The 26,400-nt window shown below is 56.5% G+C and overlaps 1 protein-coding gene and 1 long non-coding RNA gene across 2 annotated transcripts; one reads left to right on the top strand and one right to left on the bottom strand.

The window, feature by feature from the left end:
• The first annotated feature begins 7,875 nt into the window (after nt 1-7,875).
• On the top strand, nt 7,876-19,702 carry FOXN4 (forkhead box N4). The gene is made up of 9 exons (XM_055147105.1): nt 7,876-7,925; nt 9,389-9,537; nt 11,893-12,017; nt 12,114-12,224; nt 12,478-12,605; nt 14,477-14,573; nt 15,890-16,097; nt 18,042-18,428; nt 19,443-19,702. The coding sequence occupies exons 1-9, from the start codon at nt 7,876-7,878 to the stop codon at nt 19,700-19,702; spliced, it is 1,515 nt and encodes a 504-aa protein (XP_055003080.1).
• A 1,606-nt stretch (nt 19,703-21,308) lies between these two features.
• On the bottom strand, nt 21,309-23,893 carry LOC129407131 (uncharacterized). The gene is made up of 3 exons (XR_008631437.1): nt 23,648-23,893; nt 22,681-22,772; nt 21,309-22,205 (listed from the first exon to the last, which is right to left on the bottom strand). It is a non-coding gene; the product is annotated as an uncharacterized LOC129407131 (long non-coding RNA).
• Nucleotides 23,894-26,400: the final 2,507 nt, after the last annotated feature.

The raw sequence follows: 26,400 nt of genomic DNA, 5'->3' as shown, positions 1-26,400 counted from the left end.
TCTTTTTTTTTACTGGGGGCAGGGGGAACCACACCTGGCAGTGCTCAGGGCTTATACTTGGTTCTACGCTCAGGAGCCCTGTTTGGTGCCAGGGATCAAGCCAGGCCCGGCCAGGTGCAAGGCACGCACCTTCCCCGCTGTAGTATCTCTCTGGCCCTGGCGAGTAAATTTCAGGGGAAAACAACCGCAGAGAAGCAGGAAGCTTCCTGCTCACCCGGTTGCCAACTGGCACGGCCTGGGTCCCCACTGGCCTCCGTGGGGTGGGTGAGCCCCACACCCCCACCCACAAGCAGTGACCTGCAGCAGGGGGCGGGGGACCCTCTTGCCGAGATGTGATTTTCCCAGCATCCCACACCCTTCCCTCTAGGGGACCAGAATCGCTCGCCAGCTGCTGAGCATGCAGGGAAGAGACGGGAGCTGTCCTGGAATCAGCTTCCTTTGGGGTATGAAGGTTCCGTCCCTCCTCCCCGACACACATATGTGTGAACACCCCCCCACACACACACACACAGACACACACTCACACACGTACATAGGCGTACGTGTACACACGCACCCAGGCCTGAGTCACATAGTAGGATGGAAAGATGGTCTTTTCCCAGCTCCTGGTCACGGCCACAGAGGGTTCAACTGGTGGGAGCACAGCCTTGATACGCAGAAGGGCTGCATGGCCCCCCTGAGTTCCTCCACAGGTGGCCCTGAGCATCTAGTGATGGGGGGAGCCCACGAGCACTGCTGGGTGTGACCCCCAAGCAAACCCAATCCCCCCCCAATCCCTAACCCGATCATTTTACTCTTGCCAAAGTTGGGCAACTCTGAGCTTGCTAAACCGCATTTGATTTTCTTGCATTTTCCCTTTGAACAATTCAATCTGTAGTGAGGAGACAGTTTCTTTCTTTTATTTTTATTTTTTTGCTTTTTGGGTCACACCTGGCGATGCACAGGGGTTACTCCCAGCTCTGCACTCAGGAACCACCCCTGGCGGTGCTCAGGGGACCATATGGGATGCTGGGAATTGAACCCGGGTCGGCTGCGTGCAAGGCAAACGCCCTCCCCGCTGTGCTATTGCTCCAATCCCGGGAAACAGTTTCTTGGGAGACACGGTCTGGACTCCTGCAGGGTCCAGGCCCAGGGCCAGCCCCCGACCTGCCCCTCCACCCTGTCCAGGGTGCTGGCAACAACCAGCTTCCGGCTTCCAGGCCCGAGGAGGTCAGGGGACACCCCCCTCAGGGATCTCTACACAGAGATGGAGACAGGGTTTGAACCCCACTGCTGCAACACAGTCTGAAGACCACCAAGGTGGAGGGGTCAGATCCTCAGGGACCCTCTGTCTGGCCCCATTTTGGAAGGGTGCAGTGAGCTCCCTGTGCTGACAGGCTGTGAGGTGAGGGGTACCTTCCCCCACCCTGGGCAGCCCCAGCCCCAAAGTGACGCCATTCCACCAGCTTCGGGGAGACCAGGGGCGGGCCTGGGAGAGTAGGCAGGGTTTCGCCCGTCCTGTCCCCAGAGCCGGGCCCCACACGTGAGAGTTGAGGACCGGACGCTGCCAGGGGCCCTCCTGAGGAGCCCTCACACGCTCACCAGCAGATGCGCCGTCATGGCGATGGGGCCTGTGGCTGGGCACCCCACCCGCACCGTCTCCTCCAGTCCTCCCAGCACCACCCTGGCAGATGGGCTGGGTGTTGCTGTCCCACTTCACAGATGAGCAAACTGAGTCCCAAGAGAGGCAGCAAATCCAGCATCCACAGGACCACAGGCATGATTCACAAGCCAGGCCTGGCTGACATAGAGCCCTGGCTTGTAGCCTTGACCCTGAAATGGCACAGGGGCCGAGAAAGTAGCGGGTGGGCCTGCTTGAAGGAGGCCTGGGCACAAAGCTCACCAGGACCCCCGCCCCCCCCACTCAGGGCTCAGCTCTGGGAAAACAGCATCAGATTCTGAGACTGGTTTCCCTGCGTCCCTCTCAGTCCTGGCCAGTTGCCTGCCTGTCATAGACAAGACAAGTTGGGTAGCCCCCCGATTCGCCCAACCCCTCAGCCCATGAATTCCCAATGAGGAAACTGAGGCCCCAGGAGGATACTTCTGAGGTGGGGGTGGCCCATTTGGCTCTGCCTCACCTTTCACACCTGTGAAAGGAGCAGATGGCGTCCCCTCAGAAAGTATGCATGTGGGAACTGCAGCAAAAGCACAGCGGGGGGGGGGGGGGCGGCGCCCGGAGCGATAGCACAGCGGGTAGAGCGTTTGCCTTGCACGCGGCCGACCCGGGTTCGATCCTCGGCATCCCATATGGTCCCCCAAGCACTGCCAGGAGTAATTCCTGAGTGCAAAGCCAGAAGTAACCCCTGAGCATTGCTGGGTGTGACCCAAAAAGCAAAAAAAAAAAAAAAAAAAAAAAAAAAAGCACAGCGGGGAGGGTGTTTGCCTTGCACACACACGGCCGACTCGAGTTTGATCCCCAGCATCCCATAGGGTCCCCCGAGCACCGCCAGGGGTAATTCCTGAGTGCAGAGCCAGGAGTAACCCCTAAGCATCGCCGGTGGGACCCAAAAAACAAAAATGCACGTGGCCAGCCTTTGAGAGGGACACAGTTCTCGTGAGGGGCAGGGCACCCGGGCAGACGCTGACTTCTGAAAGGTGACTCTGGAGCACAGACACATCTTTTTATTTCCTTTGCCCTCCCCAGCTCTCCTCACTAACAGGGCTGCCTTCGGGGTGACCAAGCCCCCATTGGGAATGAATGATGCGTGATCAGGAGTTAACCTGTGGGACTCCCTCCGTCCCAGAACTGATATTTTGACCCTCTTTATCAGCAGAAGACAGCCCACACCAGCTGAGCTGATGCTGGGTGTATGGAGTCAGGTTCTCCACAGCTGCTTCAGGGTCGGTGCTCTGACTCCCGTGGGAAGGACCGGAAGCTGAGGTCACACCGCAGGAAGTCTGCCTTGGGTTCCAGTCTGCTCCCACCCACCATATACTCTGGCTTGCTAGCGGCCTGGCTCCCATGGAGTTCTTTTTTTATTTTTGTAGGTCACGCCCGGTGATGCACAGGGGTTACTCCTGGCTCATGCACTCAGGAATTACCCCTGGCAGTGCTCGGGGGACTATATGGGATGCTGGGAATCGAACTCGGGTCGGCCGCATGCAAGGCAAATGCCCTACCCTCTGTGCTATCATTCAGACTCTTCAATATTTTCTTTTTTATCCCTTTTTTTCTGGCTTTTTGGGCCAAAGCCGGTGATGCTCAGGGGTTAGTCCTGGCTCTGCACTCAGGAATTACTCCTGGCGGTGCTTGGGGGACCATATGGGATGCTGGGAATCGAACCCAGGTCGGCCGCATGCAAGGCAAATGCCCTACCCTCTGTGCTATTGCTCCAGCCCCTCCCATGGAGTTCTAAGGGAACCCTACTCTGTCACCCCTCCTAAGTGGGGAAACTGAGGCCAGCCCAGGGAAAGAGGCTTACCTGAGGGGACAGAACTTGGAAAAGGTACCAGGAGCTTGATCATGTAATTCCCAGAGCCTCACAATCAAAAGCATCTTTAAAGTCATTCAGCTGTCATTCACCCCTTAGGTTGTAACAGGTTTCCTCAAGTCCTGCTTGTTGCTGCTACTTAGGACACACAGTACCGGTATCCTCCCAGCACAGTTCATTGAACCTCCTTCTCTTCCAGAGATTGACCCACTAGAACACACTCCTTCAGCACGCGTTACCTCAGGACTCACTAAGGACATGGTCCCTCAGGACACACTCCCTCAGGACACATTTCCTCAGGATACATACCCTCAGGACACTCCCTCTGGACATACTCCCTCAGGACACATTCCCTCAGGACATATTCCCTCAGGACACATTCCCTCAGGACATATTCCCTCAGGACACATTCCCTCAGGATACACTCCCTCAGGACACGCTCCCTCAGGACATATTCCCTCAGGACATATTCCCTCAGGACACATTCCCTCAGGATACACTCCCTCAGGACACGCTCCCTCAGGATACACTCCCTTAGGACACACTCTTTCAGGACATGCTCCCTTAGGACACATTCCCTCAGGGACACATTCCCTCAGGACATGTTTCCTCAGGGCACATTCCCTCAGGACACACTCCCTCAGGACACATTCCTTCAGGATATGCACCCTCAGGACACGCTCCCTCAGGACATGCTCCCTCAGGACACACTCCCTCAGGATACACTTTTTTAGGGAACACTCAGGATTTGCTTCCTCAGCACTCACTCAGGGCATGTTCCATCAGCACAAACTCTCTCAGGACATGCTCCCTCAGGACATGGTCTCTCTCAGGACCCAACTAACTCCTTCCCTCTGTTCCTCTTCCTCCTCCTCCGAGGATCTTCCTCCCTTCTGTGAAGTCAGGTAGTTTTTATTCAGACTTACATAGAAAGATGTGAGAGGAGAGAAAAGACAGGAAATACACACTCAATAAAGAGCATAGACTTCTCCAAAGTGGAAAAAGCAAGAAAACAGAGATAAGTGAGCAAGAGACGTGTTCAAGGGAGAACATGGGCTTGAAAGAGTGAGCCAGATTTTTCTTTCTTCCATTTTTTTTTAGTTATTGGGCCACACCCAGCAATGCTCAGGGGTCACTCCTGTTTCTGTGCTCAGGAATCAGTCCTGGTGGTGCTCGGGAGACCATGTGGGATGCCGGGGATTGATTGGTTGTGTGCAAGGCAAACATCCTCCCAGCTGTGCTAACGCTCTGGCCCGGCTAAATTTTTCCTGAGCTTGCACACACTTGTGATTTCTTCAGTGTAGGGGCAGAGTGGGAAATATTCTTTAATGAAACCATATAAAACTCAACATGCCATGAACTAGGAGGACTATATAAATTTCTTTTCTTTTTTTTTTTTTTGTTTTTTGGGTCACACCCGGTGATGCACAGGGGTTACTCCTGGCTCTACACTCAGGAATTACTCCTGGCGGTGCTCAGGGGACCCTATGGGATGCTGGGATTTGAACCCGGGTCGGCCGCGTGCAAGGCAAACGCCCTACCCGCTGTGCTATCGCTCCAGCCCCAAGGACTATATAAATTTCTATAGCTTTTATTTGCACCTAACATTCCCAAACAATTATATTCCAATTGTTTTACAGCAATATTACAAAAAAAAAAAAAAAGGGGTTTCCCCCATCAGAATTGAAAAGAACACTCCAGCCCCGTGCCGTCTAGAGGAACTTACTGTGGCGTTTACTGTGAGGCAGGGAAGTGGCCCATCTGTGTGCGGGCTACTTTGGCAGCTACCAGCCGTGGACACTTTGAAATGTGGGCTGTGTGACTGAGCTTTGCACTCTGTCATTTCATGAACTTTCAGTGCATTTACATTTAAATGGCCGCCTCTGGCTGGAGGCTCCCGTTGGCTGGCACAGGGCTAGTCTAGTAGTAGACCCCACGGAACACATTTCAACATTCCTGCACAGGCCTCTTTCTTCCCCCCCCCCCCCCCCGCCCTCAGTGTCCCCATCTGGCACGTGGGGCTACAGTCAGGGTGACACCTTGTGTCTCGACTAGACTCGAGGTGAGGGGTTGGCGGGGTGGGGGTGGGGGTTGGGGTCAATTAGGATGCTCAGAGAGATTGAATTTCTCTGGTAAAGAGAGAGAAAGGCTTCAGCGGGGGGGGGGACAGGGGTGTTGGAGAAGGAGAGAACGAAGGTCGTTGGTCCCTGCCTGGAGCTGGCCGTGTACCCTGGTCACAGGCCCTGCCCCCGAGCCAGCTGGAGGGGGGGGACCAGGGCTGCCCACTGCGCACGTGGGGCTTCTCTGAGGTGGGGGCGCAGGTTTCGAGCCTCCTCTTCAGAGAGTCACACTCAGTGGCTCTGGGAAGCTCCCGCCGATGGGACACAACAGCAGGGGACTGAGAGGGGCGGGGGTGGAGGCAGGTGTGGGGGAGATTGGGGGCCCTGGGTCAGTGAGAGAAGGGGGGACAGGAGAGCACGGACACTGACCTGAGGGTCTCGTGAGCGGTTTGCCTCTTTCACTGTTGCCCCCTTCTGCAGATGAGAAGACGGAGGCTCAGGGAGTCCCCCTGATGTCAGCAGATATGAAGAGAGGGGCCAGGAGTCCCTCAGGGACACAGGGACACAGACAGACTCACTGAGACTGGCAGGGGCCCAGAGACGAGACCCCCAAACAGGAGCACAAGGAAGAGGTCAGGCAAGAGAGGCGCTGAGCGAGGGCCGGGGAGGGGCACCCCACGGAGCGGGGTCCCTGACCTTTGATCCTTGCAGTGGCTTCTGGAGGTGACCCCGGGGTGGGCTGGCCCAGCGAGGCAACCAGGTTTCTCCTCAGGCTGAGGAGAAGCCCAGAGAGCCCACGGGGAGAGTCAGGGGCAAGGGGCTGGGGCTGGTGTCCTGTCACTTCCCAAGAGACACAGGTCCACTCACACATGTGTCCCCACACATGCATACACACATCATATGTGCTCCCACATGCATACACACGTCATAGTGCCTCCACACCTGCATACACATGTCATACATGACCCCCACATGCATATACACATCATGCATGTCCCCACACATGCATACACATGGCATAAGTGTCCCCACATGCATGCACATGTCATACATGACCCCTATATGCATGTATACATCATGATTGTCACCACACATGCATACACATGTCATATGTGCCCCCACATGCATACACATGTCATATATACCCCATATGCATACACATGTCATACATACCCCCATATGAATACACATGTGTCATACATGCCCCCATACATGCATACACACATGTGCCCCCACACATACATTCACATGTCCTATGTGAGAGTGACCCCAATCACATTGGAGAGTGGCCCCGATGCTCACAGGCCCCTTCAGTGCCCAGCAGCACACCATGTCCCGGGTACAAGGCATCGTTCTTGTTTGTGCCCATTTACCAGATGGGCAAACCAAGCAGGGAATAAAGTAGACGCCCTTGAGCGCCAAAGGTGGGGAAGGCAACTGACTCCTGCACCCGGGAGTCTTTGTGGGGCCAGAGCGACAGTGCAGCGGGGATGTGGCTGGCATGTGGCTGACCCGGGTTCAATCCCAGGCACCCCATAGGATCCCTTAAGCTTCACCAGGAGTGATCCCCGAGTCCAGAGCCAGGAGTAAGGCCTGAGCACTGTTGGGGGTAGGAGTCTTTGTCCCTCTAGAGCAGACTTTACCACCTAAACTCCTGGGTAGGGAGGGGCAGGAGCGAGGCCATGGCGGTGGCGTGGAGGGAGCTCAGGCAGCAGCCGGGGAGCGGCGGGTGGAGAGCTGCCCGGAGGAAGGGCAGGGGGCAGAGACGGGGCCGGGCTGGAGCCTTGCAGGGGGGCTTGGGGTCTCAATTCCCCCCCCTTTACAGAGAGCAGAGCCAGGGTCTGGCACACGAGAGACTGAGTATGTGGAAGCCACTAGGCTGGCCAGAGCAGGGGCAGAACTGGGCAAGCCCAGAGGCTAACACTTGGGTGAACTCCCAGCACCCAAGCACCTAGCCACTCAAGCATAAACCCCCGTAAATCTCTGTGTGAACAGGGGCCGGGGAGATGGCTCAGTGGTTAGAGCTTAACTATCCATGTGAACAGGGGCTGTGGAAATGACTCAGCCGTCAGCTCCGCGTCCCCGCGCCCTCACAGGTACCTGCCTGGCCCCATACTCTTAGATGGCATCCTGGGGAGTGGCCCCTGCACCCTGTGAGGACCTCCTGGGGGTGGGGGAGTGGAGCATCCCAAAGCAATGTGTACAGGGGCTCAAGGCACAGCACAGGGCTCAGGGGGGCCAGGCAGAGAGCAGAGAGGTGAAGGCTGGCAGGCACGCAGCTGCGGCCACCGCAACGGTCCGAATCTCAGCCCTGAACCCTGGCAGCTGTCACCCCTCCCGACACCATGGGGAGGGAGCAGCGGCAGCTCAGTCACCAGTCACCGCTGCCTTTCACGTGCAGTTACGCCTCGACTCCTCCCACACACACCCCCTGAGTCAGGCTCTGGGGGGATGCCCACATGACAGACTAAACCCGGGACGGACGCAGAGGGAGGGTAAGTGAGCGGCCAAGCGCCGGCCGTTAAGGGGAGGGCAGGACTAGAACCCAGCGCTGCGCAGCAATGGCCGAGGGTCTGTCTGGCAGACTCCCCCACGCCAGGTCCCTATGGCCCTTTCCACTCCTCAGGGGCCTCGGGTGGGGCCTCTCCGCTCCTCCCGGTCACCGCCCAGGTGGGGGCCGCCTGGAGGCCCAGCAGGCCCAGCCTGGGCCCAGCCCAGTGCCGCAGTCACTGCGAGGTGGTGCGGAAGGGCGTGTGGGGTCCGACTGGGCACCCCCCGGCCCCCCCTGGCCCCGCCCCACGGTCCCTGAGCAGACAGATGGCACCGCTGGGCGAGTCCTGAGCAAGCCAAAGGCTGCAGAAACAACGGCCTGGAGACCCCGGGACAATGGGGGCCACGTGCCACGGGGCGGCAGTCGTTTGTCACACAATGGGCCACAGGGGGACAGCAGCCGGCCAGCTGCTGCCTCGGCCAGGGCCCCGGAGTTTTCAAATCTCTTCCAGGCCTGTTTTCCGGCCAGGCAGCCAATCACCTGATGCCAGCTCAGTGGGCTGCCGGCCCCGGGGCCCTGTGACAGCCAGCAGCGGTGGCCATGGCAACACTGATTGTGGCCCTAAAACACCAGGATGGACGGACGGACGGAGCAGGAGGGGGGGTGGCGGGAGGAGGAGAGAGAGAGAGAGAGAGAGAGCAGGGGAGAGGCCAGGCCCAGGAGACAGCGGCGCCCTCGCCGCGCCCGTCACGTGCAAGCCAGGCGGCCCAGGACACTTTGTCTGCAGGCATGGGAGTCTGGGGTTGGCACAGGGTGGCACCCACGCTCCAGAGCATCATCAAGCCAGAGACCTACTTGCTCCATCATAGCATCGGGCAAGCGGGGGTTCGGGCCTGCGTGAGCTCGGGTGAAGGACTTGGGGCCTCGTCCTACCTCCTGCTCCCTGTGGGCCGGCGGCTCAGTGCCTTAGTTTCCCCACCTGTCAAGGGTGGGGTCGCTAAGACACGGGCATCTCCCTCGCGCCTCCGGCTCCTGGTGTGGGTGGGGCAGAGGCCGGCTCCTCGGTTGTCCCCTCTGTGAAATGAGACGGACGGTGCTACAACCTTGGGGTGACGGGGACTCTGAAGTGGACTTGAGGGGGCGCTTGGCCCAGAATCGGGGCTCCGCAGACATGAGGGTCTGCCCGTGGGGGGCAGGGACAGGGTGCAGGGGGAGAATGGGGGCACGACGGGGTGGCTCGGGAATGTGTGACGACTGCTGGCCAGGTCTGGACGCCCAGCCTGGAGGGCGAGGGGGCCGGGGGGAGGGTATCCCCGTGGCACCGCCCCCTTCTCCCTGCCTCACCGGTGTGCTTGCCCGCCCTACAGGCTCCTGGCCGCCGCTGCCAGCGACGATGACCTTCCCGGGGACCTGCAGTCGCTGTCATGGCTCACGGCCGTGGACGTGCCACGGCTGCAGCAGATGGCGAGTGGCCGCGTGGACTTGGGTGGCCCCAGTGTGACGCCTGCACTCCCAGGTGGGGGCCAGGGCAAGGTGGGGGGGCAGGGGAGGGGTGGGGTGACACCCAGCGATGTGGTCTCTCCCTCCCTCCCTCCCTCTCTCTCTCTCTCTCTCTCTCTCCCTCCCTCCCTCTCTCAATTGACACCTGGGGTCGGTTGAGAGTGACAATACAGCAGGTAAGGTTCGATCCCGGGCATCCCATATGGTCCCCTGAGCATCACCTGATCCCCTAGCACAGAGCCAGGAGTGGCCCCTGGGCATCACCAGGTATGGCCCCACACACAGACAAAAGTGACTGACGCCTCTCCCTTCCCTAGAGGCTGGGGGCTGGTTCCCTGCCCACCACTCCCCTGACCCCGGCCTGGCCGAGGTTCCCCAGAAGAACTCACAGTCCAGCCCCTTCCTCTCCTGCTCAGTCTAGAACATCAAGAACTTCCGGCACATCCCAGCCATCAGCCAGATGTGACCGATGTACCCTCTGCACAATTATCATGTTAGATTTTTTAGAACATGTTTAAAGGGTGCAGAAATCTTCTGGCAGGCAAAGCCTAAGATGTTTCCAATCTGGTCCTTTGCAGAAAAATTCTATTGACCCCCAGTCTGGAGGGAGGGAGGGATGGAGGAATGGAGGGAGGGAGAAAGGGAAAGAGAGAGGAGAGAGAAGAAAGAGGAGAGAGAGGAGGGAGAGAGAGAGAAAGAGAGAGAGAGAAAGAGAGAGAGAGAGAAAGAGAGAGAGAGAGTGTCCATGGAAAGTGCTGAGCTCAGGGCGAGCACAGAGTACATGCTCAGTTAACAGTCACTTGAGGCATCCACAGTTCGTGGACTAAATGCTGGCAGTCACAGAAAGTGTTGGAGACAGCTGGAGTGGTAGTACAGTGAGTTGAACACTTGCCTTGCATGCAGCCCACTTGGGTTCGATCCCCAGCACCCGATATGGTCTCCCGAGTGTGACCCCCCCCAAAAAAAGAAAAAGAAAATGTTGAAGAGAAACAATCAAACAAGGCAATCGCCACAGTCCTTAAAAAGCACCACTAGTTGGAAAAAAATATATATTGGGGTCTGGGACTATTGCATTAGACACATTGTTCCTGGTTAAAGCCTCCGGCGTGGGGCCAGCAGACGTTCTATAAAAGGACCGGTGTCACACCGGAGGCTTCGGGATGTCCGTTTCCTGTCGAGACATTCAGCTTTGCCACTGAGGAGAAACAGTCCAGCTGGTATGTAAATGAGCCAGCACGACCATGTGCCAATAAAACTTTATTGACACAACTAGGGCACGGGCCAGATGTAGCCTGCTGGCCCAAACTTGCTATCCTGCGATCTCGAGCCCAATGAGGGGCAGCTGTGCGACCCGGGGCAAGTCTGAGCTTGGTTCCTCGGCAGTGGAGGGTAACGGAACAGTGTTCCGGGCCGTCGTGAGGGGAGCGCCCAGGGGCCCTTCCATCTGAGGTGCTGAGTGGCGACTGCGGAGGCCGCCCTTCCCCTCGGCGTCTCTGTCCTCTGGAAGCGTGGGAGTCCCCGCACTCTCCTGAGGGAAGCCTGGAGCTCTGAGTCTGGGGGGGCTGCAGCCCTCAGGCTTGGTCAGGGAAGAAAGGACAAGGCCAGGCGGCCACCAGAAATCAGAGTTAAGGGACCCACGAGGCTTTCTGGGAAGGGAAGCAGGGCAGGGCCATCATGTGGGCCAGCTTTGATTGGGAATGATCACTAGTGATCGCCAGTGGTGTCAGAGCCTGGCACAGGTGTGTTTGTGTGTGTGTGTGTGTGTGTGTGTGTGTGTGTGTGTGTGTGAGCACACATCCACTATTCCTCAGCTAATCCTTGGCAGTAGGTCAGGGCTTGGCAGAGGGGAAAGGAGGCACAGAGGGAAATTTAGACCTCGGTCTCCGGCACTCTGGCATGTTTCTGAAGAGGAACACTGGACCACAAATTGATGCCTGAGTCTCACCAAGGACCAGAACTGAGGTGCTCACGACACCACCGTCGCCACTCTCACGGTCAGTGCTGACCTGCACGGCTGATCCTAATGTGCGTCCAGCCATGGGCAAAAGCGCTTTACAGGCATGATCCCCACAGTTGAACCAGGTAGGAAGCGCCAGTGGCCCATTGTACAGACGGGAAAACCTAGGCTGGCCCCGAGTTCCACCTGGGGTGGATGCCCGTTCTCCTTCGTGTTCTAAAGCTGGTATATGCAACTTGAATATGAAGTGATTCGATTTGCCGAGCACCAACTAGATGCCTTTCCCCTACACTCTGTGTGTGTGTGTGTGTGTGTGTGTGTGTGTGTGAGACTTGATCCTATGCAGGTGCTGGGGGGACCAGGCTGTCCCTGTCCTCAGCCTCCATTCCTCCAGCCTGTGATTCCCTCTTGCAGGTGCCTTGGCGGGGGCGGCTGACCTGCACACAGGAGTCCCTGCTGCTCCCCTGCTGCACGGCCCCGCAGGCCTGGCCCCCCCGGGCATACTGGGCCTGGGCCCGCTGGCCGGCCACGGAGCGAGTGTAAGTGTCTCCGAGGAGCAGGGAGCAGGAGGCGCCCCCAGGCCGGGGCTCCTGCCCACCCTGACCCTCTGTCTCCTCCTCCTCTGGCCCCAGCAGATGACTCAGTTCTCCGCGGGGGGCCAGGCCCCGGCTGGCCTGCAGGGGGCGCCGCAGCTGTACTCGCCCGCCCCTCCGGCACAGTTCCAGCTGCCCCCTGGCACGCAGCAGGTACGGGGGAGCCCGGGCCCCTGCATGAACCCTGGGTCTGGGGCACACAGTCCTGGCTCCCTAAGGCTGGTTTATTCCCTGGGGTGCAGGAGTGGCACCCCCAAATCCCTCCCCCCACAAGCCTCGCAGCGGGTGGGAACAAGATCAACTCCGGGGCTGGGGCCCCTCATCTCTCTTTGGGGGGCTACCGTGTGTGACGGATGCTCTCTCACCACCTCTCTCTGCCCCCTCCCTTCTCCTGCCCTGGGGAAAGTGCCCTCCAGCGGGCCTCTACGGGTCCCCCTTTGGGGTCCGGGCGCACTACCCCCAGCCCCGCGTGGCCGTGCATTCGTCTCAGGACCCGCACCCCAAGCACTACCCTAAGCCCATCTACTCCTACAGGTGAGGTCGGCACGGGCTCGGGTGGGGCGGGGACTCGGCCAAGAGCACAGCCCGGGGTCCCTGGGGAGGGGGACCCCATGGTGGGACCAGCCCTCTGTGAGGACCATCCTGACACTGAGCCCAAGACCCCACTTTGGCATTCCACCGGCTATGGGACCTCAGACAAGTAGCTGGGAGTCTCTGAGCCCGCTGGACTCTCTGATGTATAAAATGGTGACGATACTAGATACATAACTCACAGTATACAAGGTACAAGTTACCTATACCAGACACAAGATACTAGATACACAACTCACAGTATACAAGGTACAAGTTACCTGTACCAGACACAAGATACTAGATACACAACTCACAGTATACAAGGTACAAGTTACCTATACCAGACACAAGATACTAGATACACAACTCACAGTATACAAGGTACAAGTTACCTTTACCAGACACAAGATACTAGATACATAACGCAGTATATAAGATACAAGTTACGGGGCTGGAGTGATAGCACAGTGGGTAGGGCGTTTGCCTTGCATGCGGACGACCTGGGTTCGATTCCCAGCATCCCATATGGTCCCCTGAGCACGGCCAGGGGTAATTCCTGAGTGCAGAGCCAGGAGTGACCCCTGAGCATCGCTGGATGTGACCCAAAAAGCAAAAAAAAAAAAAAAAAAAAAAACAAGTTACCTATACCAGACACAAGATACTAGATACATAACTCACAGTATACAAGATACAAGTTACCTATACCAGACACAAGATACTAGATACATAACTCACAGTATACAAGATACAAGTTACACATACCAGATACAAGATACTTAACTCACAGACATATATTAGTTACATATACCAGATAAAAGATAGAGATACATAACTCACAGACATATACATGATACAAGTTGCATATACCATATACAAGATACTAGATACATAACTCAGATACAAGTTACATATACCAGAATACAAGGTACTAGGTACATAACTCACAGTATACAAGATACAAGTTACATATACCAGATACAAGATACTTAACTCAGACATATACTAGTTACATATACCAGATAAAAGATAGAGATGCATAACTCACAGACATATACATGATACAAGTTGCATATACCATATACAAGATACTAGATACATAACTCAGATACAAGTTACATATACCAGAATACAAGGTACTAGGTACATAACTCACAGTATAGAAGATACAAGTTACCTATACCAGACACAAGATACGAGATACATAACTCACAGTATACAAGATACAAGTTACCTATACCAGACACAAGATACGAGATACATAACTCACAGTATACAAGATACAAGTTACACATACCAGATACAACATACTTAACTCACAGACATATGCTAGTTACATATACCAGATAAAAGATAGAGATGCATAACTCACAGACATATACATGATACAAGTTGCATATACCATATACAAGGTACTAGATACATAACTCACAGTATACAAGATACAAGTTACATATACCAGAATACAAGATACTAGATACATAACTCACAGTATACAAGATACAAGTTACATATACTGGACACAAGATACTAGATAGTAACTCACAGGAGTTTGGGGTGCCACCTGGCCTAGGATCACAGACATGAGTCCGGGGCTGGGGGCTGGTGCTGAGGAAGGAGAGATAAGGGTTCTCAAGTCAGCTCTGCGGGCTGACCTCAGGGTCAAGGAGAAGGGCAGGCGGTGCAAGGAGCTGGGGCCATGAGAAAATACGAGAGCTGAGCAGGGGCTGTGGCTGCGTGTGGTGTCAAGCAGGACAGGCTTCCTGGCAGAGGTGCCCTTGGGCTGTCAGCCTTAGTTGTGGCCAGGCCTGGCCTGTCCCCTCTCTTGCCCTCAGCTGTCTGATCGCCATGGCCCTGAAGAACAGCAAGACGGGCAGCCTGCCTGTGAGTGAGATCTACAGCTTCATGAAGGAGCACTTCCCCTACTTCAAGGTCAGGGTCCCAGCCTGTGTGTGTGTGTGTGTGTGTGTGTGTGTGTGTGTGTGTGTGTGTGTAAGGGCCATGGCTGTCCCGGTGCTGTCAGAACCCAGTATTGCCCCCAGGCTGAGCTAGAAGCCCCCATTTACATCTGTACCTGAGCAAGGAATCCAGACAGAGGGGCCATTGGAACAGGGCTCTGAGGGTTGAAGAGGAGTTTGCCAGAGTCTAGGGAGCAAAGGGTGGAGGGACCAGGGAAGTAACCCAGCCCAAACTCAGCCAAGGGCCAGACACATGGCTCCGTGGCAGGAAGCACTGTCTTTGTGTATAAGCTCCTGGGTTTAACCCCCGGCAACAAGACAGAAATAAAGGAGAAAACGTCCTCTTTCTCAGCCTCAGTTTTCTCCCCTATTAATCTATTTTGGTTTGGGGGCCACACCCAGCAGTGCTCAGGGATCACTCCGTATGTGATCTTCGGCTTCGGTTGGGGGCACACCCAGCTATGTTCAGGGCTTACCCCTGGCTCTGCACTCCCGGTGGTGCTTAGGTTGATAACTCTATGGGATGCAGGAGATCGAACTTGGGTCAGAAAGGGGCTCAGAAGCTTCTGGAAGGTGGAGGCCCATTAGCACAGGGATCTCTGTTGCCTTCAAAGCAGAACAGAGCACAGGAGGGTAGAGACAACTGGATGACTGCAGAAATGTCGTAGCACAATGGGGTGTGTGTGTGTGTATGTATGTGTGTGTGTGTGTGTGTGTATGTGTGTGTGTATGTGTGTGTGTGTGTGTGTGTGTGTGGTGCTTTACAAAAGGTATCAGGGCCCTTTACAATGATTTAATATAGGGGTCGAAGAGATACTCCCCCAGGCAGGGTGCTTGCCTTGTGTGCGGCTGACCAGACTCAGTCCCCAGCACCCCTATGGTCCCCTGGAGTAACCGCCAGGAGTCACCCCTGAGCATCGCTGGGTGTGCCCCGCCCCAAACCAAAGAGTTAACCTAATACTGTTGCCCGAGTATCCATGTGGGAGCATCACCCCCGTTGCTTCCTTCCACATGGGGGGGCAGGGGATGTGGGGGCAGAGGGGAGGGCCAGCCACCCTGGGCCTTGTTCTCCAGTGACCTCGGGCCAGCGCGGAAGTGCTTCCCCCTGGCAGCGGCTCCAATCAGAGAAGGGCCCTCCCTTTGCCGCAGTCCCCACCTGGCCCTCTTGTCTCCCGGGGCCCAGGCTCAGTGTGGGACTCCAGGCGGTGAGTGTGAGGGGTCAGTCCCAGGGGAGATGGGGGCTCCAAAGTCATCAACTGTCTCCCCGCCCCCTCCCCCGCACACACACAGACCGCGCCAGACGGCTGGAAGAACTCAGTGCGTCACAACTTGTCCCTGAATAAGTGCTTCGAGAAGGTGGAGAACAAACTAGGCGGCGCCTCCCGCAAGGGCTGCCTGTGGGCCCTGAACCTGGCCCGCATCGACAAGATGGAGGAGGAGATGCACAAGTGGAAGAGGAAGGACCTGGCCGCCATCCGCCGGAGCATGGCCAACCCTGGTGAGGCCGGCCCCCCTGCCCGTGCCCTGCCCTGCCCTGCCCCGCCCAGCCGGTGACCAGTCCCAACCCAGATGTGGGGGCCCCAGGGCACCTGGAGGGGCCTCCCCTTCCCTCCTTCCAGCTGACCTCCCCGTCACCAGCCTTGTCAGGGAGGGGAGAGGCCGTGGGCGCTCGCTGGCCTGCCCCGGTTTCTCTCAGGCACGCTGGACGCGGGGCTGCAGAGACACGGCAGCGGGCAGGGCACTTGTCTTGCATGTGGCTGACCCCGGTTTGATCCCCGGCACTGTATACGGTGCCCTCCCCCCCCACCGCCCTGAGCACCAGCAGGAGTGACTCCCGAGTAAGCCAGGCACCCCAGATGGTCCCCAGGTGGTAAGCAGAGCCAGGAGTAAGCCGTGAGCACTGCTGAATACGGCCCCAAAAACCAAGACCCAAAAGAAATGCTGTGAGATGTCACCTTCCTACCTTAGTAGCCCAGATGATAGAGAACAAGATGCACGAAGGAGCGCCTTCCTGCCACTTGTCAAACTCGGCAAACTTCTCTCCTTTTTCGGCAGTCTGGGTCACGCCTGGTGGTGCTCAGGGGTTACTCCTGGCAGGGCTCAGAGGACAGTATGCGATGCCGGGATTTGAACACAGGTCGGCCACGTTCGAGGCAAATGACCCACAAAGCTGTACTATGGCTTCAGCCCCATCAAACTCTTTTAGAGCAAATTAAGAGCGTAACACCTGCCCAGCTGTGCCCACTTGGACTAGTTTGGTTCAGTTGTTCTACTTCCGGCCACGTCAGTGGAGGAGAGCAAAGTCTTTTTTTTTTTTTTTCTTTTTGGGTCACACCCAGCGATGCTCAGGGGTTACTCCTGGCTTTGCTCTCAGGAATTACTCCTGGCAGTGCTTGGGGGACCATATGGGATGCCGGGGATCGAACCCGGGTCGGCCGTGTGCAAGGCAAACGCCCTCCCCGCTGTGAGAGCAAAGTCTTGAGCAAAAGGTTCATGCGCAAAATGATCCACCTCCAAATCCATCTAACTCATGTCAAAGTGCTAAGAGACCCAGACATCCCTAAGAAGGCCTGACGCAGACATATCCTAAGACAGGTGTTACATAAAATACTTTTAGAAGGTGAGGACGTTCCAAATTTTGTTGGTGAAAAGAGGTTATAATATAGAGCATGGCCAAGTTTTAATACATAGCATGTCGTGTCATGCGAGTATCACAGATAAAAATATTTTTAGGGCTTGGCAGGGTTGTTCAAGGCTCTGAGCTCACGCTTTGCATACAGGAAGTCTGGGTGTCTTTTGGTTTTGTTTGGGGGGAGCTTTGGGCTATACCCAACAGTACTCAGGGCTTACTCCTGGCTCAGTGCTCAGGGATCAGTCCTGGTGAAGCTCAGGGGATCACATGGGGTACCGGGTACCAAACCTGGGTTGGCCGTGTGCAAGGCAAGCACCGTCCCCGCTGTGTGTTGGGCCCAAGAGGAGGTCTAGGTTTGGTCCCCAGGCCCCCATAGTGTCTGAGCACCACTAGGTCCCCCAAGGAAAGCAAGAACTTGCCTTGCGTGCCCACTGCGAAAACAAACTTTGAATTAAGACAAACAAAAAGAGGCAGATTACAGATCAATACACACACAGAGAGCAAAATTGCTCAGAGATCACCCCTGGTGGGGTTTGGAGGACCACGTCGGGTGCTGGGGATTGAGCCCAGGTCAGCCATGTGCAAAGCAAGCATCTACATCCCATTAATTTTTTTTTTCCCCGAGTTTGAGAAAAAAAAAGGGAGGAGGGAAAGAGAGATTCATGGCTCAAGAGAGAACACAAGCTTTTCCACAGTGAAAAGCGAGTTACGCACTCGAGCGGGGAATTCCCAAGGTGGCGAATACAGGGCTGCCCCTCCCCCCCCGGGGCTCTCGGGCGCCTTCCGAGTGACCTTTCCACTTGCCCGCAGAGGAGCTGGACAAGCTGATCTCAGACCGGCCGGAGAGTTGTCGGCGTCCTGGCAAGCTGGGGGCGTCCGAGGCCCCTCTGCTGACGCCCGGCACCACCGTGGCCCGGGCCCACGGCTGCCTGGCCGTATCCCAGCTCCCAGCCCAGCCCCTGATGACCCTGTCCCTGCAGTCGGTCCCCCTGCACCACCAGGTCCAGCCCCAGGCACACCTGGCCCCAGACTCGCCCGCCCCGGCCCAGACCCCACCCCTGCACGCCCTGGCCGACCTGAGCCCCGGCCCCCACTCGGCCGTGGGCAGGGCCGCCCTGGACTTCATCAACATCAGCACCGACATGAACACCGAGGTGGACGCGCTGGACCCCAGCATCATGGACTTCGCTCTGCAGGGTGAGGCTGGAGGGGGGCTGCAGGGGGGAGTGGGGGCAGAAATACGAGGGCACATGGGAGGGGGGGTGTCTGCGTGCACGGCGCTCTGCCAGTACCCCAGCGCCTGGCAGGAATCAGCATTTTGTGTGCGGACTCTAAACCCAGCTCCAGGCCAAGTGATGTCCCAGGTCCCCCTGCAGCCCTGGCCGGGCACTGCCAGGCCACGTCCCCCTTCTGAGGGACATGGAGGCCAGAACGAATCCCCTGCTCTCTGAGCACTTGGCAAGGGGCAGGGCCAGGATTCCTCCCCGGGTGGGTCTGATCTGGTGTTTGATTAGTGACTGTGCCAAGTCCGTGCTCACCGGCAGAGCAAAGACCAAGTGGGGGCAGAAGGCAGGGGGGTTCCGTGAAGTCCCACGACTCTTCCATGCCCAAGAGCCCCGGGCAGAGTTCTCAAGAGTCTGCCCTTGAGAACGCTGATGTTTTTTGGGTTTGGGGGCCACACCCAGTGGTTCCCAGGGCTTACACCTGGCTCTGTCCTGGATAAAAGGGATGATGTGTGGCGGCCGGGATCAAAGCCGGATCAGCCGCATGTAAGGCAAGTGCCCTCCCGGCCAGCAGACCCTCGTGCAGGCTGGGTACTGTCCAAGTGAGATTGCTCCGCTGTGGGGGGCCGTCTGCTGCTCCCCTGCGTTCTGAAGAGCGGGCACGTGCGGAGAAAGGGGCGTTGTCTTGCCCTCTGGCTTTTGCCGCTGCCACCATGACCCTGAGCCGGTGTGGAGCCCTCAGCCGGGCGTCAGGAAACCAGCTCACACCCGTTTTTGTTTTGTTTTTTTTTTTTTTTTGCTTTTTTTGGTCACACCCGGCGATGCACAAGGGTTACTTTTGGCTCATGCACTCAGGAATTACTTCTGGCGGTGCTCAGGGGACCCTATGGGATGCTGGGAATCGAACCCGGGTTGGCCGCGTGCAAGGCAAATGCCCTCCCCGCTGTGCCGTCGCTCGGCCCCTCACAGGCCCTCTTGCCTTTGAAAGGGAACCTCTGGGAGGAGATGAAGGACGAGGGCTTCAGCCTGGACTCGCTGGCGGCCTTCGCAGACTCCCCGCTTGGCTGTGAGCTGGGGGCCTCCGGCCTGACCCCCATCTCCGGCGGCAGTGACCAGTCCTTCCCAGACCTGCAGGTGACCGGACTCTACGCCGCCTACTCGACACCGGACAGGGTGGCCACGCCGGCCACCACCTCCTCCCCTCAGTACCTGGGCGCGCCGGGGAACAAGCCCATAGCCCTGCTGTGAGCCGGGTGGCTGCAGGGGCCCCGGAACCCAGAGCTGACCACGTCGATGCCTCACCCCGGCGGGGACGCCCCAGTTGTGCTGACTATGTGGGGCGCTCAGTCTCGGGCCCTTTCTTGGGCTTCCTCACTGGTGCTCCATGAAATCACTCTGGGCCCTTTAATTTATTCTTCTGGAACCCACTTCCTCCTCTGGTGGACAGACCCCAAAGCCTGGAGTGGAGCCGGCAGTGGGCGGAACCTGCTGCTCCAGGTAGAACTCGACCGGGCCACCTGCCTTTGAATCTTTAGTTTGTTAGAAGGTTCTAGAACATTCTAGAGTTGGTGCCGGACCAGCTGGGTGCTGGGACCATGCCAAGTTATTTATATTTATTGGAGTGCAACCCCACACCTCTTTGAACCCCACGTCCCTCGGATGAGACCCCTCCCCACCCCAAGGCCAAGCAGCGTGAATCTGAAGTTAGCCCTGCACCTTGCCCCGGACTCAGGCCACTTGTTCAATGATGCGTGAAAGGACTCAGGCCACTTGTTCAATGATGCGTGAAAGTTTATTCTAGCCAGTTAGAGACCAAGTATTCCAGCCAGCATCCCAGTCTCTGCCCACGTTCATTGCAGCGGAGAGGGAGGGGCCGAAATTGAGTTTAATGTCTCGAGAGGGCCTCTTGGGGTAGGCAAAGGGGCTTTTTCCTGGTCCTGGAATCTTTAAGGGACCCCCTTAACCCCAGATTGCAGGGAAAGGAAGCAAACTGAGCTGTGGGGCTGAGAAGATGGGGGCGTTTGTTGGCATCACCCAGACCATCTCTCAGTTTCCTCTAAGGGTTTTCTCAGCGGGAGGCTCAGACAGCTGCGGGCCAGGGAAAGAGGAGGCGCAGCCCAGTCCTGCCAGGCTGTGATGAAACCCTGCGTATATATGGCTCCAGCTGCTACTTTCCCGGATGAACCGACAGAGCCTCTGAGTCCTAGAACGTGGCCCACGTGCCCATCTCCAGGTGAAGGCCGCTGCTGCCCGCTGTGCCCAGCCACTGAACATGGTTTGAGATGTGGTTAATGGCTTCATGCTGGGCTCGGCCCAGACCGTGTAAATAGCGTGGAAGGGTTGTCTTCCTAATAAAGTCTGAAACCAAACGCGGGGAGGTGTATATTGGATCGAGGACACAGTGCTCACAGGTGAGACCAGCTAAACTCGGCTTGACCCCTGGCACGTCTTGGGGGCCATCTCCTCAGCCCGAGGGAACTGCGGGTGGACCCCATAGCAAACAGAAAACCACCGAGGAGACTCACAACCGCATCAGACAGCCACTCACCCAGATGGGATTTCCTGACCTCAGAGGGCTGGGTGGGATTCGGGGCAAGGCCCTGAGTCTGCCTCACATTTCAACCCCAGGCTCATCGGCCGCAGGGTCACAGCTCTCCAGGCAGACCCGCCCACCGTGGCCAGCAGGACACTCAGGCTCCCCTGTGTGACCAGGCCACGCTGCTCCCACCACCCCACAGGGGACCCCAGAAGCCCCAAGCCACAGACGGGGCCTCCCAGGTCCGACCCGCAGCTAGAATCACGAGAAAATGCAGTCTAAGCAATGAAACCAAAATTTAATGAATTCAAATAAAGGTTTGATCCCCCAGAACCCCCAGAGCCCCCAAGTACAACAGGAATGAGCCCGCCCAGTACAGATGGGTGTGACCCCAAACCAACAAAATTATCACTCTCAAATGAATTACAATAAAATCAAGGCAAAACATAAAACTAAATTCACAGAAGCAAAATCGTCAAAGTAAAACAAAAGCAAAGATATTTAAAAACACCTAATACAAAATCAAGAATGTAAATAGAAACAAAATATGTAAACATACAAAAATACCAGTTAAATTAGCAAATAAATTAAATAAAATAACAAGTAAAAAAAGCTATTTTTAAAACTAAAATAAGTTAGGCATTTAAATAAGTGGTAAATTAGTAAAATAAATTAGTTTAGTTAAATTAGCTATTATAAAAATATAAAAATAAATTTAGATAAAACATCTAGATAAATAATAAATTAAATGATAAATAAGTGATAAATTAGTTATTTTACAATTAAATAAATTAGATAAATAAGGGATTAAAGTTACATAGTAGAGCACTTTAAATAAGTGATAAATAACTTAAATAAATAAAACATAATTTTAAGCTAAATTCATAAATAAAAATAAATACTAACAAAAATAAATCTAAAATAAGTTAAATACATAAATTAGTTAAATAATAAAAGGTGAGCTGCCAGTCTGACTGGCTGGGGTTTAGGGCCCGTGACCCAGGCCGTGTGGGTCTCAACCAGAGCAGGAGACGGTGCAGGGACAGGAGCCTGGAGGACGAATCCGAACGTCAGGTCTGTGGAGATGAGGCCAAAAAAATCAGCAAGGAGAGGCGGGAGGGAAGCAGTCGGGTTGAAGACCACTGGTGCAGCGCTAGGCTGTGTCCAGCTGCAGTTCCCAGCGAGACACCCGCTCGGCGGGGACAGTCCACGTTCCTGTGTACAGTGAGGTTATTTCTTCAGTTCCAAGAACAAGCGGACCCGCAAGCCAAGAGCTAAGTGCTAGCGGGCTGACAGGGGTTACTAAGGCTCCCCCAGCCCTTCCAATGTGGCCATTCACTGTCTCCCCGCCCCACCAAGTTCCCTCAGGGCACGGGCCATTTGGGCGACTGCCCCGGGCAGGGAGAGCATAGCCTGGAAGCATTCAGCTGCACGGGGTAGAAAATCGGGCTCTTGTAAGGTCTGGGAGTTAGGTGGGCATGAGGCTCAAGAAACAGAAAAACAGGACGATCCCCCCAGAGCCCTCAGCTCAGCTAACACCCTTCACCCCGGAAGGCCGAGTCGTCGGAGACTCATCCCGAGAATTTAAATGTCCAATCCTTAAACCACCACATGGTGTAACGGCTGCAGCGTTACAGGCACACACGCCTCCACTCGGACAGGAAACAGGCTCTGGGGCCCAGCGGCTCACCTGGTGGAGCTGGTCCCGGTGATAAGAGAATCCCCCCAGATTCGGGGGACCCCCGGGAGGCACGGCTCAGACTCTGGGATGCATCTCCAACACTGCAAATGGAAGAAATTAAATGCCCCACTCGGGACCATGTGGAGTAGAGCCCCCCCCCTTTAAAAAAGGGTCAGACTTGGGCAATCCAGATTGTGACTCCCTGATAAAAATAACTACAGATTACTTCTAAGTAAGTTCAGCTCTGAGGTTGATCATTTTTTTGCTTTTGGGTCACACCTGGCGTTGCACAGGGGTTACTCCTGACTCATGCACTCAGGAACCACTCCTGCCTGCGGTGCTTGGGGGACCCTATGGGATGCTGGGAATCGAACCCAGGTTGGCCGTGTGCAAGGCAAACGCCCTCCCCGATGTGCTATCGCTCCAGCCCGAGATTTGCCTTCATAAAATAATGAAGGCAGCGTGATGGGGAGATTGGGACTCTTAGCGAGGTTCCTTGCAGCCAGCAAGGTGGATTTCTGAGCTCGGAGAAATTGCATTTAAAGACTGGCAAGGCCTTGCACGCAGCTGGCTGGATCTCCCAAGCCATGCCGGAGCCACTAGGCGGGATTTCCCTCTCAGGGAAAAAAAACAAACAAAAAAAAGGCCAAATTCAGAGACTGGAGAGATAGGACAGTGAAGGCGCTTGCCTTGCACGTGGCTGACCCAGGCCTGATCCCCCGCACCCTGCAGGTATGGGTGTGGCCCAACCTCCCAGCCCACCGGGTTAAGTCTAAACAGAGGAATCCGGATCCCTCCCTACATTGTTTTTGGGGCCACGCTCCGCGGTGCTCAAGACTCCTGGTTCTGTGCTCAGGAATTACTCCTAGCGGGCTTGGGGAGCCATATGGGGTGCCGGGGATTGAACCCGGGTCAGCCCCAAGCTAAGCGCCCTCCCGGCTGCCATGTGGCTCCGGCCTCTCGCCTCTATTCTTACCTGTCCCTTTACCTGTCCGGGTTTGATCGCCAGTGGGTGTGGGCCTGGTTGTCCCTGCGCTGGGCAGGTGGCCCCTGGCCTAAAATCTGTGGCCGGCACCTTGAGACCCATGTTCCCGGGAGCACTGAAACCCGTCTCTGGGTCTCTCTAGGGCTCTCCCCGACGACCCCTCCTCCTGAGGGCTACGTACCGAGCTCCTGCGCTTAGGTGAGGCCGGGAAAAAGAGGAAGCAGGTTCCTTGGGGGCTTCCTTTTACCTCTTACTACCTCCCGCCCCCCCAGCCATCCCATTATTTGATTGGCTCCCTTTTCAGAAGCGTGATTGAAAATGACCAATTCAATCCCCCTGTTTACCTGGCGCCCCTCCCTCCCGCGGCTGGGCCCTGGGCTCGGCCGTCCTTCCAGGGAGGAGGCCCGCCCCCAGCCGGGGGGAGCCGGGACCCTGTTGTGTAAGCGGAGCCCGGCGCGAGGGATTCCGGGGCGGTCATTCACCCTGACGCTGGTGACGTTCTCAGGCTCCAGGTGCGGGGTCCTGGCCTTGGGACCGAACACGCAGCAAAGCCACCAGACCAGCCACCGGGAGGCAGGCACCGAGAGGGGGCTGGGAAGTGACCAGAGGGAAGTGACCCAGCGAGGGGGTGAGAAGGTTCTGGAGCCGCGCGCTGTTGGTTAATGCTCAAAAGGCGCATTTTGTAATTCCTGCTCGGGACACGCCTTCACCGGGGCCAGGAAACCCAGGAGAGGGTCACTGCAGTGGCCGCTCGGTTTCCATTCATAAGGCGATTGCCTGTGCCGTCTCTCCTGCCCCGTTCATTTGTTTGGGGCCACACCCCACAGTGCTGGGGCCGACTCCTGGCTCTGCACTTCAGGGTCACTACTGGCAGGACTCTGAGGGCTGTGTGGTGCCCGGGATCAAATCTGGGTCAGCTATGTGCAAGGCGCGCGCGCGTACACACACACACACACACACACACACACACACGATAGCAATGAGATTTCTGGAAGTGATAAAACCACCAGGCCTAAGTCTGACCCACCTTGTGGATCCAGAAAGCAGGGAGCACGCACACACACACATACACACTCCACCTTGTGGATCCAGAAAGCACACACACAAACCAGAAAGTGCGCGCACACACACACACACATATACACTCCACCTTGTGGATCCAGAAAGCACACACACAAACCAGCGCGCGCGCACACACACACACACACACACACACACACACACACACATATACACTCCACCTTGTGGATCCAGAAAGCACACACACAAACCAGCGCGCGCGCGCGCGCGCACACACACACACACACACACACACACACACACACACACACACACACACACACACACACACCTCCCTCCCTCCCCTTGTGGATCCAGAAAGCAAACCCTGGTAAGACCTCCAGCAGCAGACCCCGAGGACACTGGACCCCTCCCTACAGAAAGGGCCTGACACAAATGGCTCGGGAACCCTCAATTCCTCCCTTTAATCCCTTAGCCCTCAGCTAGCCCAGAGCAGAGAAGGCTGGACCCATCTTCTGAGACAAGAGCCAGCAGGACCAAAGGTCAAGGAAAGGCGTTTCAAAGGCCACACCCACCTCTGGCCCCTTAGCAACCATCCTCCCCAGGGACTCTTATCTGTGGAAGCCTCCGAGGGGGCAGGTCGGAGAAACCCTACTAAGGCCACCTTGACCAAAGGAAGGGCGCACATATGCTGCCCGAGCCCGTGTGCTGCTTGCGCCCATGTGGCCGAGCACATGTGTCACCCGCATCTCCCCTCTTGAGATGTGGACTTGCATGCTTCCCTGTCTAATGCTGGGATGTGGGTAGGGGCTCTCCGTCCTTGGAGAAGCCCGCGTTCTCCCTTTCATGCCTCTCTCTCTCTCTCTGTCTCTCTGTCTCTGTCTCTGTCTCTGTCTCTGTCTCTCTCTCTCTCTCTCTCTCTCCCCCCTCTCTCCCTCAGCCCTCTCCCTCCCTCAGCCTTCATTCTCTCCCTTGAGTGCCTCTCTCTCTCCCTCTCTCTCCCCTTCCCCCTCTCCCCCTCCCCTCCAGACCTTCAAAAACCCTCCAAATAAAACCCGTTTCACCTCACTGCTTGTCTACTCCTGAAATTCTTTTCTGCGAGGCGAGACAAGAACCCCGAAAACCCTGGGTCAGGCCTGGGACTGATTCCTCTTTTCCTACAAAGCACAAATCCTCGCCCCAGCCTGAGTCCATGGCTCCCCGAGAAATCAGGTGGCGGGGATCAGCTCCCGAGCCTGGCAAACCAAGTGGACATCAGGTGTGGCCCGTGCCAAAGGAGTGGCGGAGGGGGGGGGGCTCATCACAGACTGCCAGCCAAGATTTGAGGCTTCCCCTGAAACTCAGTCTCAAGACCCCAAAGGAGGGGGCTGGCCCCTGCCTCCCGGGAGAGGGGGACCCCCACCCCCTAGTCTTCTTAGTGGTTCCCTGGTGGCAGAGACAGATTGGGAGAAGGTGACCATCTTTCTCTCCTCCCTGACTCACGTGAGCCACCCGTGGGGCCTGCGACATCACAAGGACCACCCCCCCCTTCCTCCTGCAAGTTTCTTTGTGGATGGTCCCAGCTGCGTTCTGGGCAGACCTGGACCCCCACACGGCACCTTCGGGCTAGAACTCAGACCCCAGAGGGGCAGTCTGTCTCCAGAGGAAGGAGAACCCCAGGAACTTCCAGGAGGGCGACCTCCTTCCGGGGGCCCAGGTACAAAGTCAAGGCCAAAGTGTTTCTC

This window comes from Sorex araneus, chromosome 9 (assembly GCF_027595985.1).
Source record: "Sorex araneus isolate mSorAra2 chromosome 9, mSorAra2.pri, whole genome shotgun sequence".
NCBI lineage: Eukaryota > Metazoa > Chordata > Mammalia > Eulipotyphla > Soricidae > Sorex > Sorex araneus.
The sequence above is the reverse complement of the archived record's forward strand: the minus strand, read 5'-3'. Positions and strand labels throughout refer to the sequence as shown.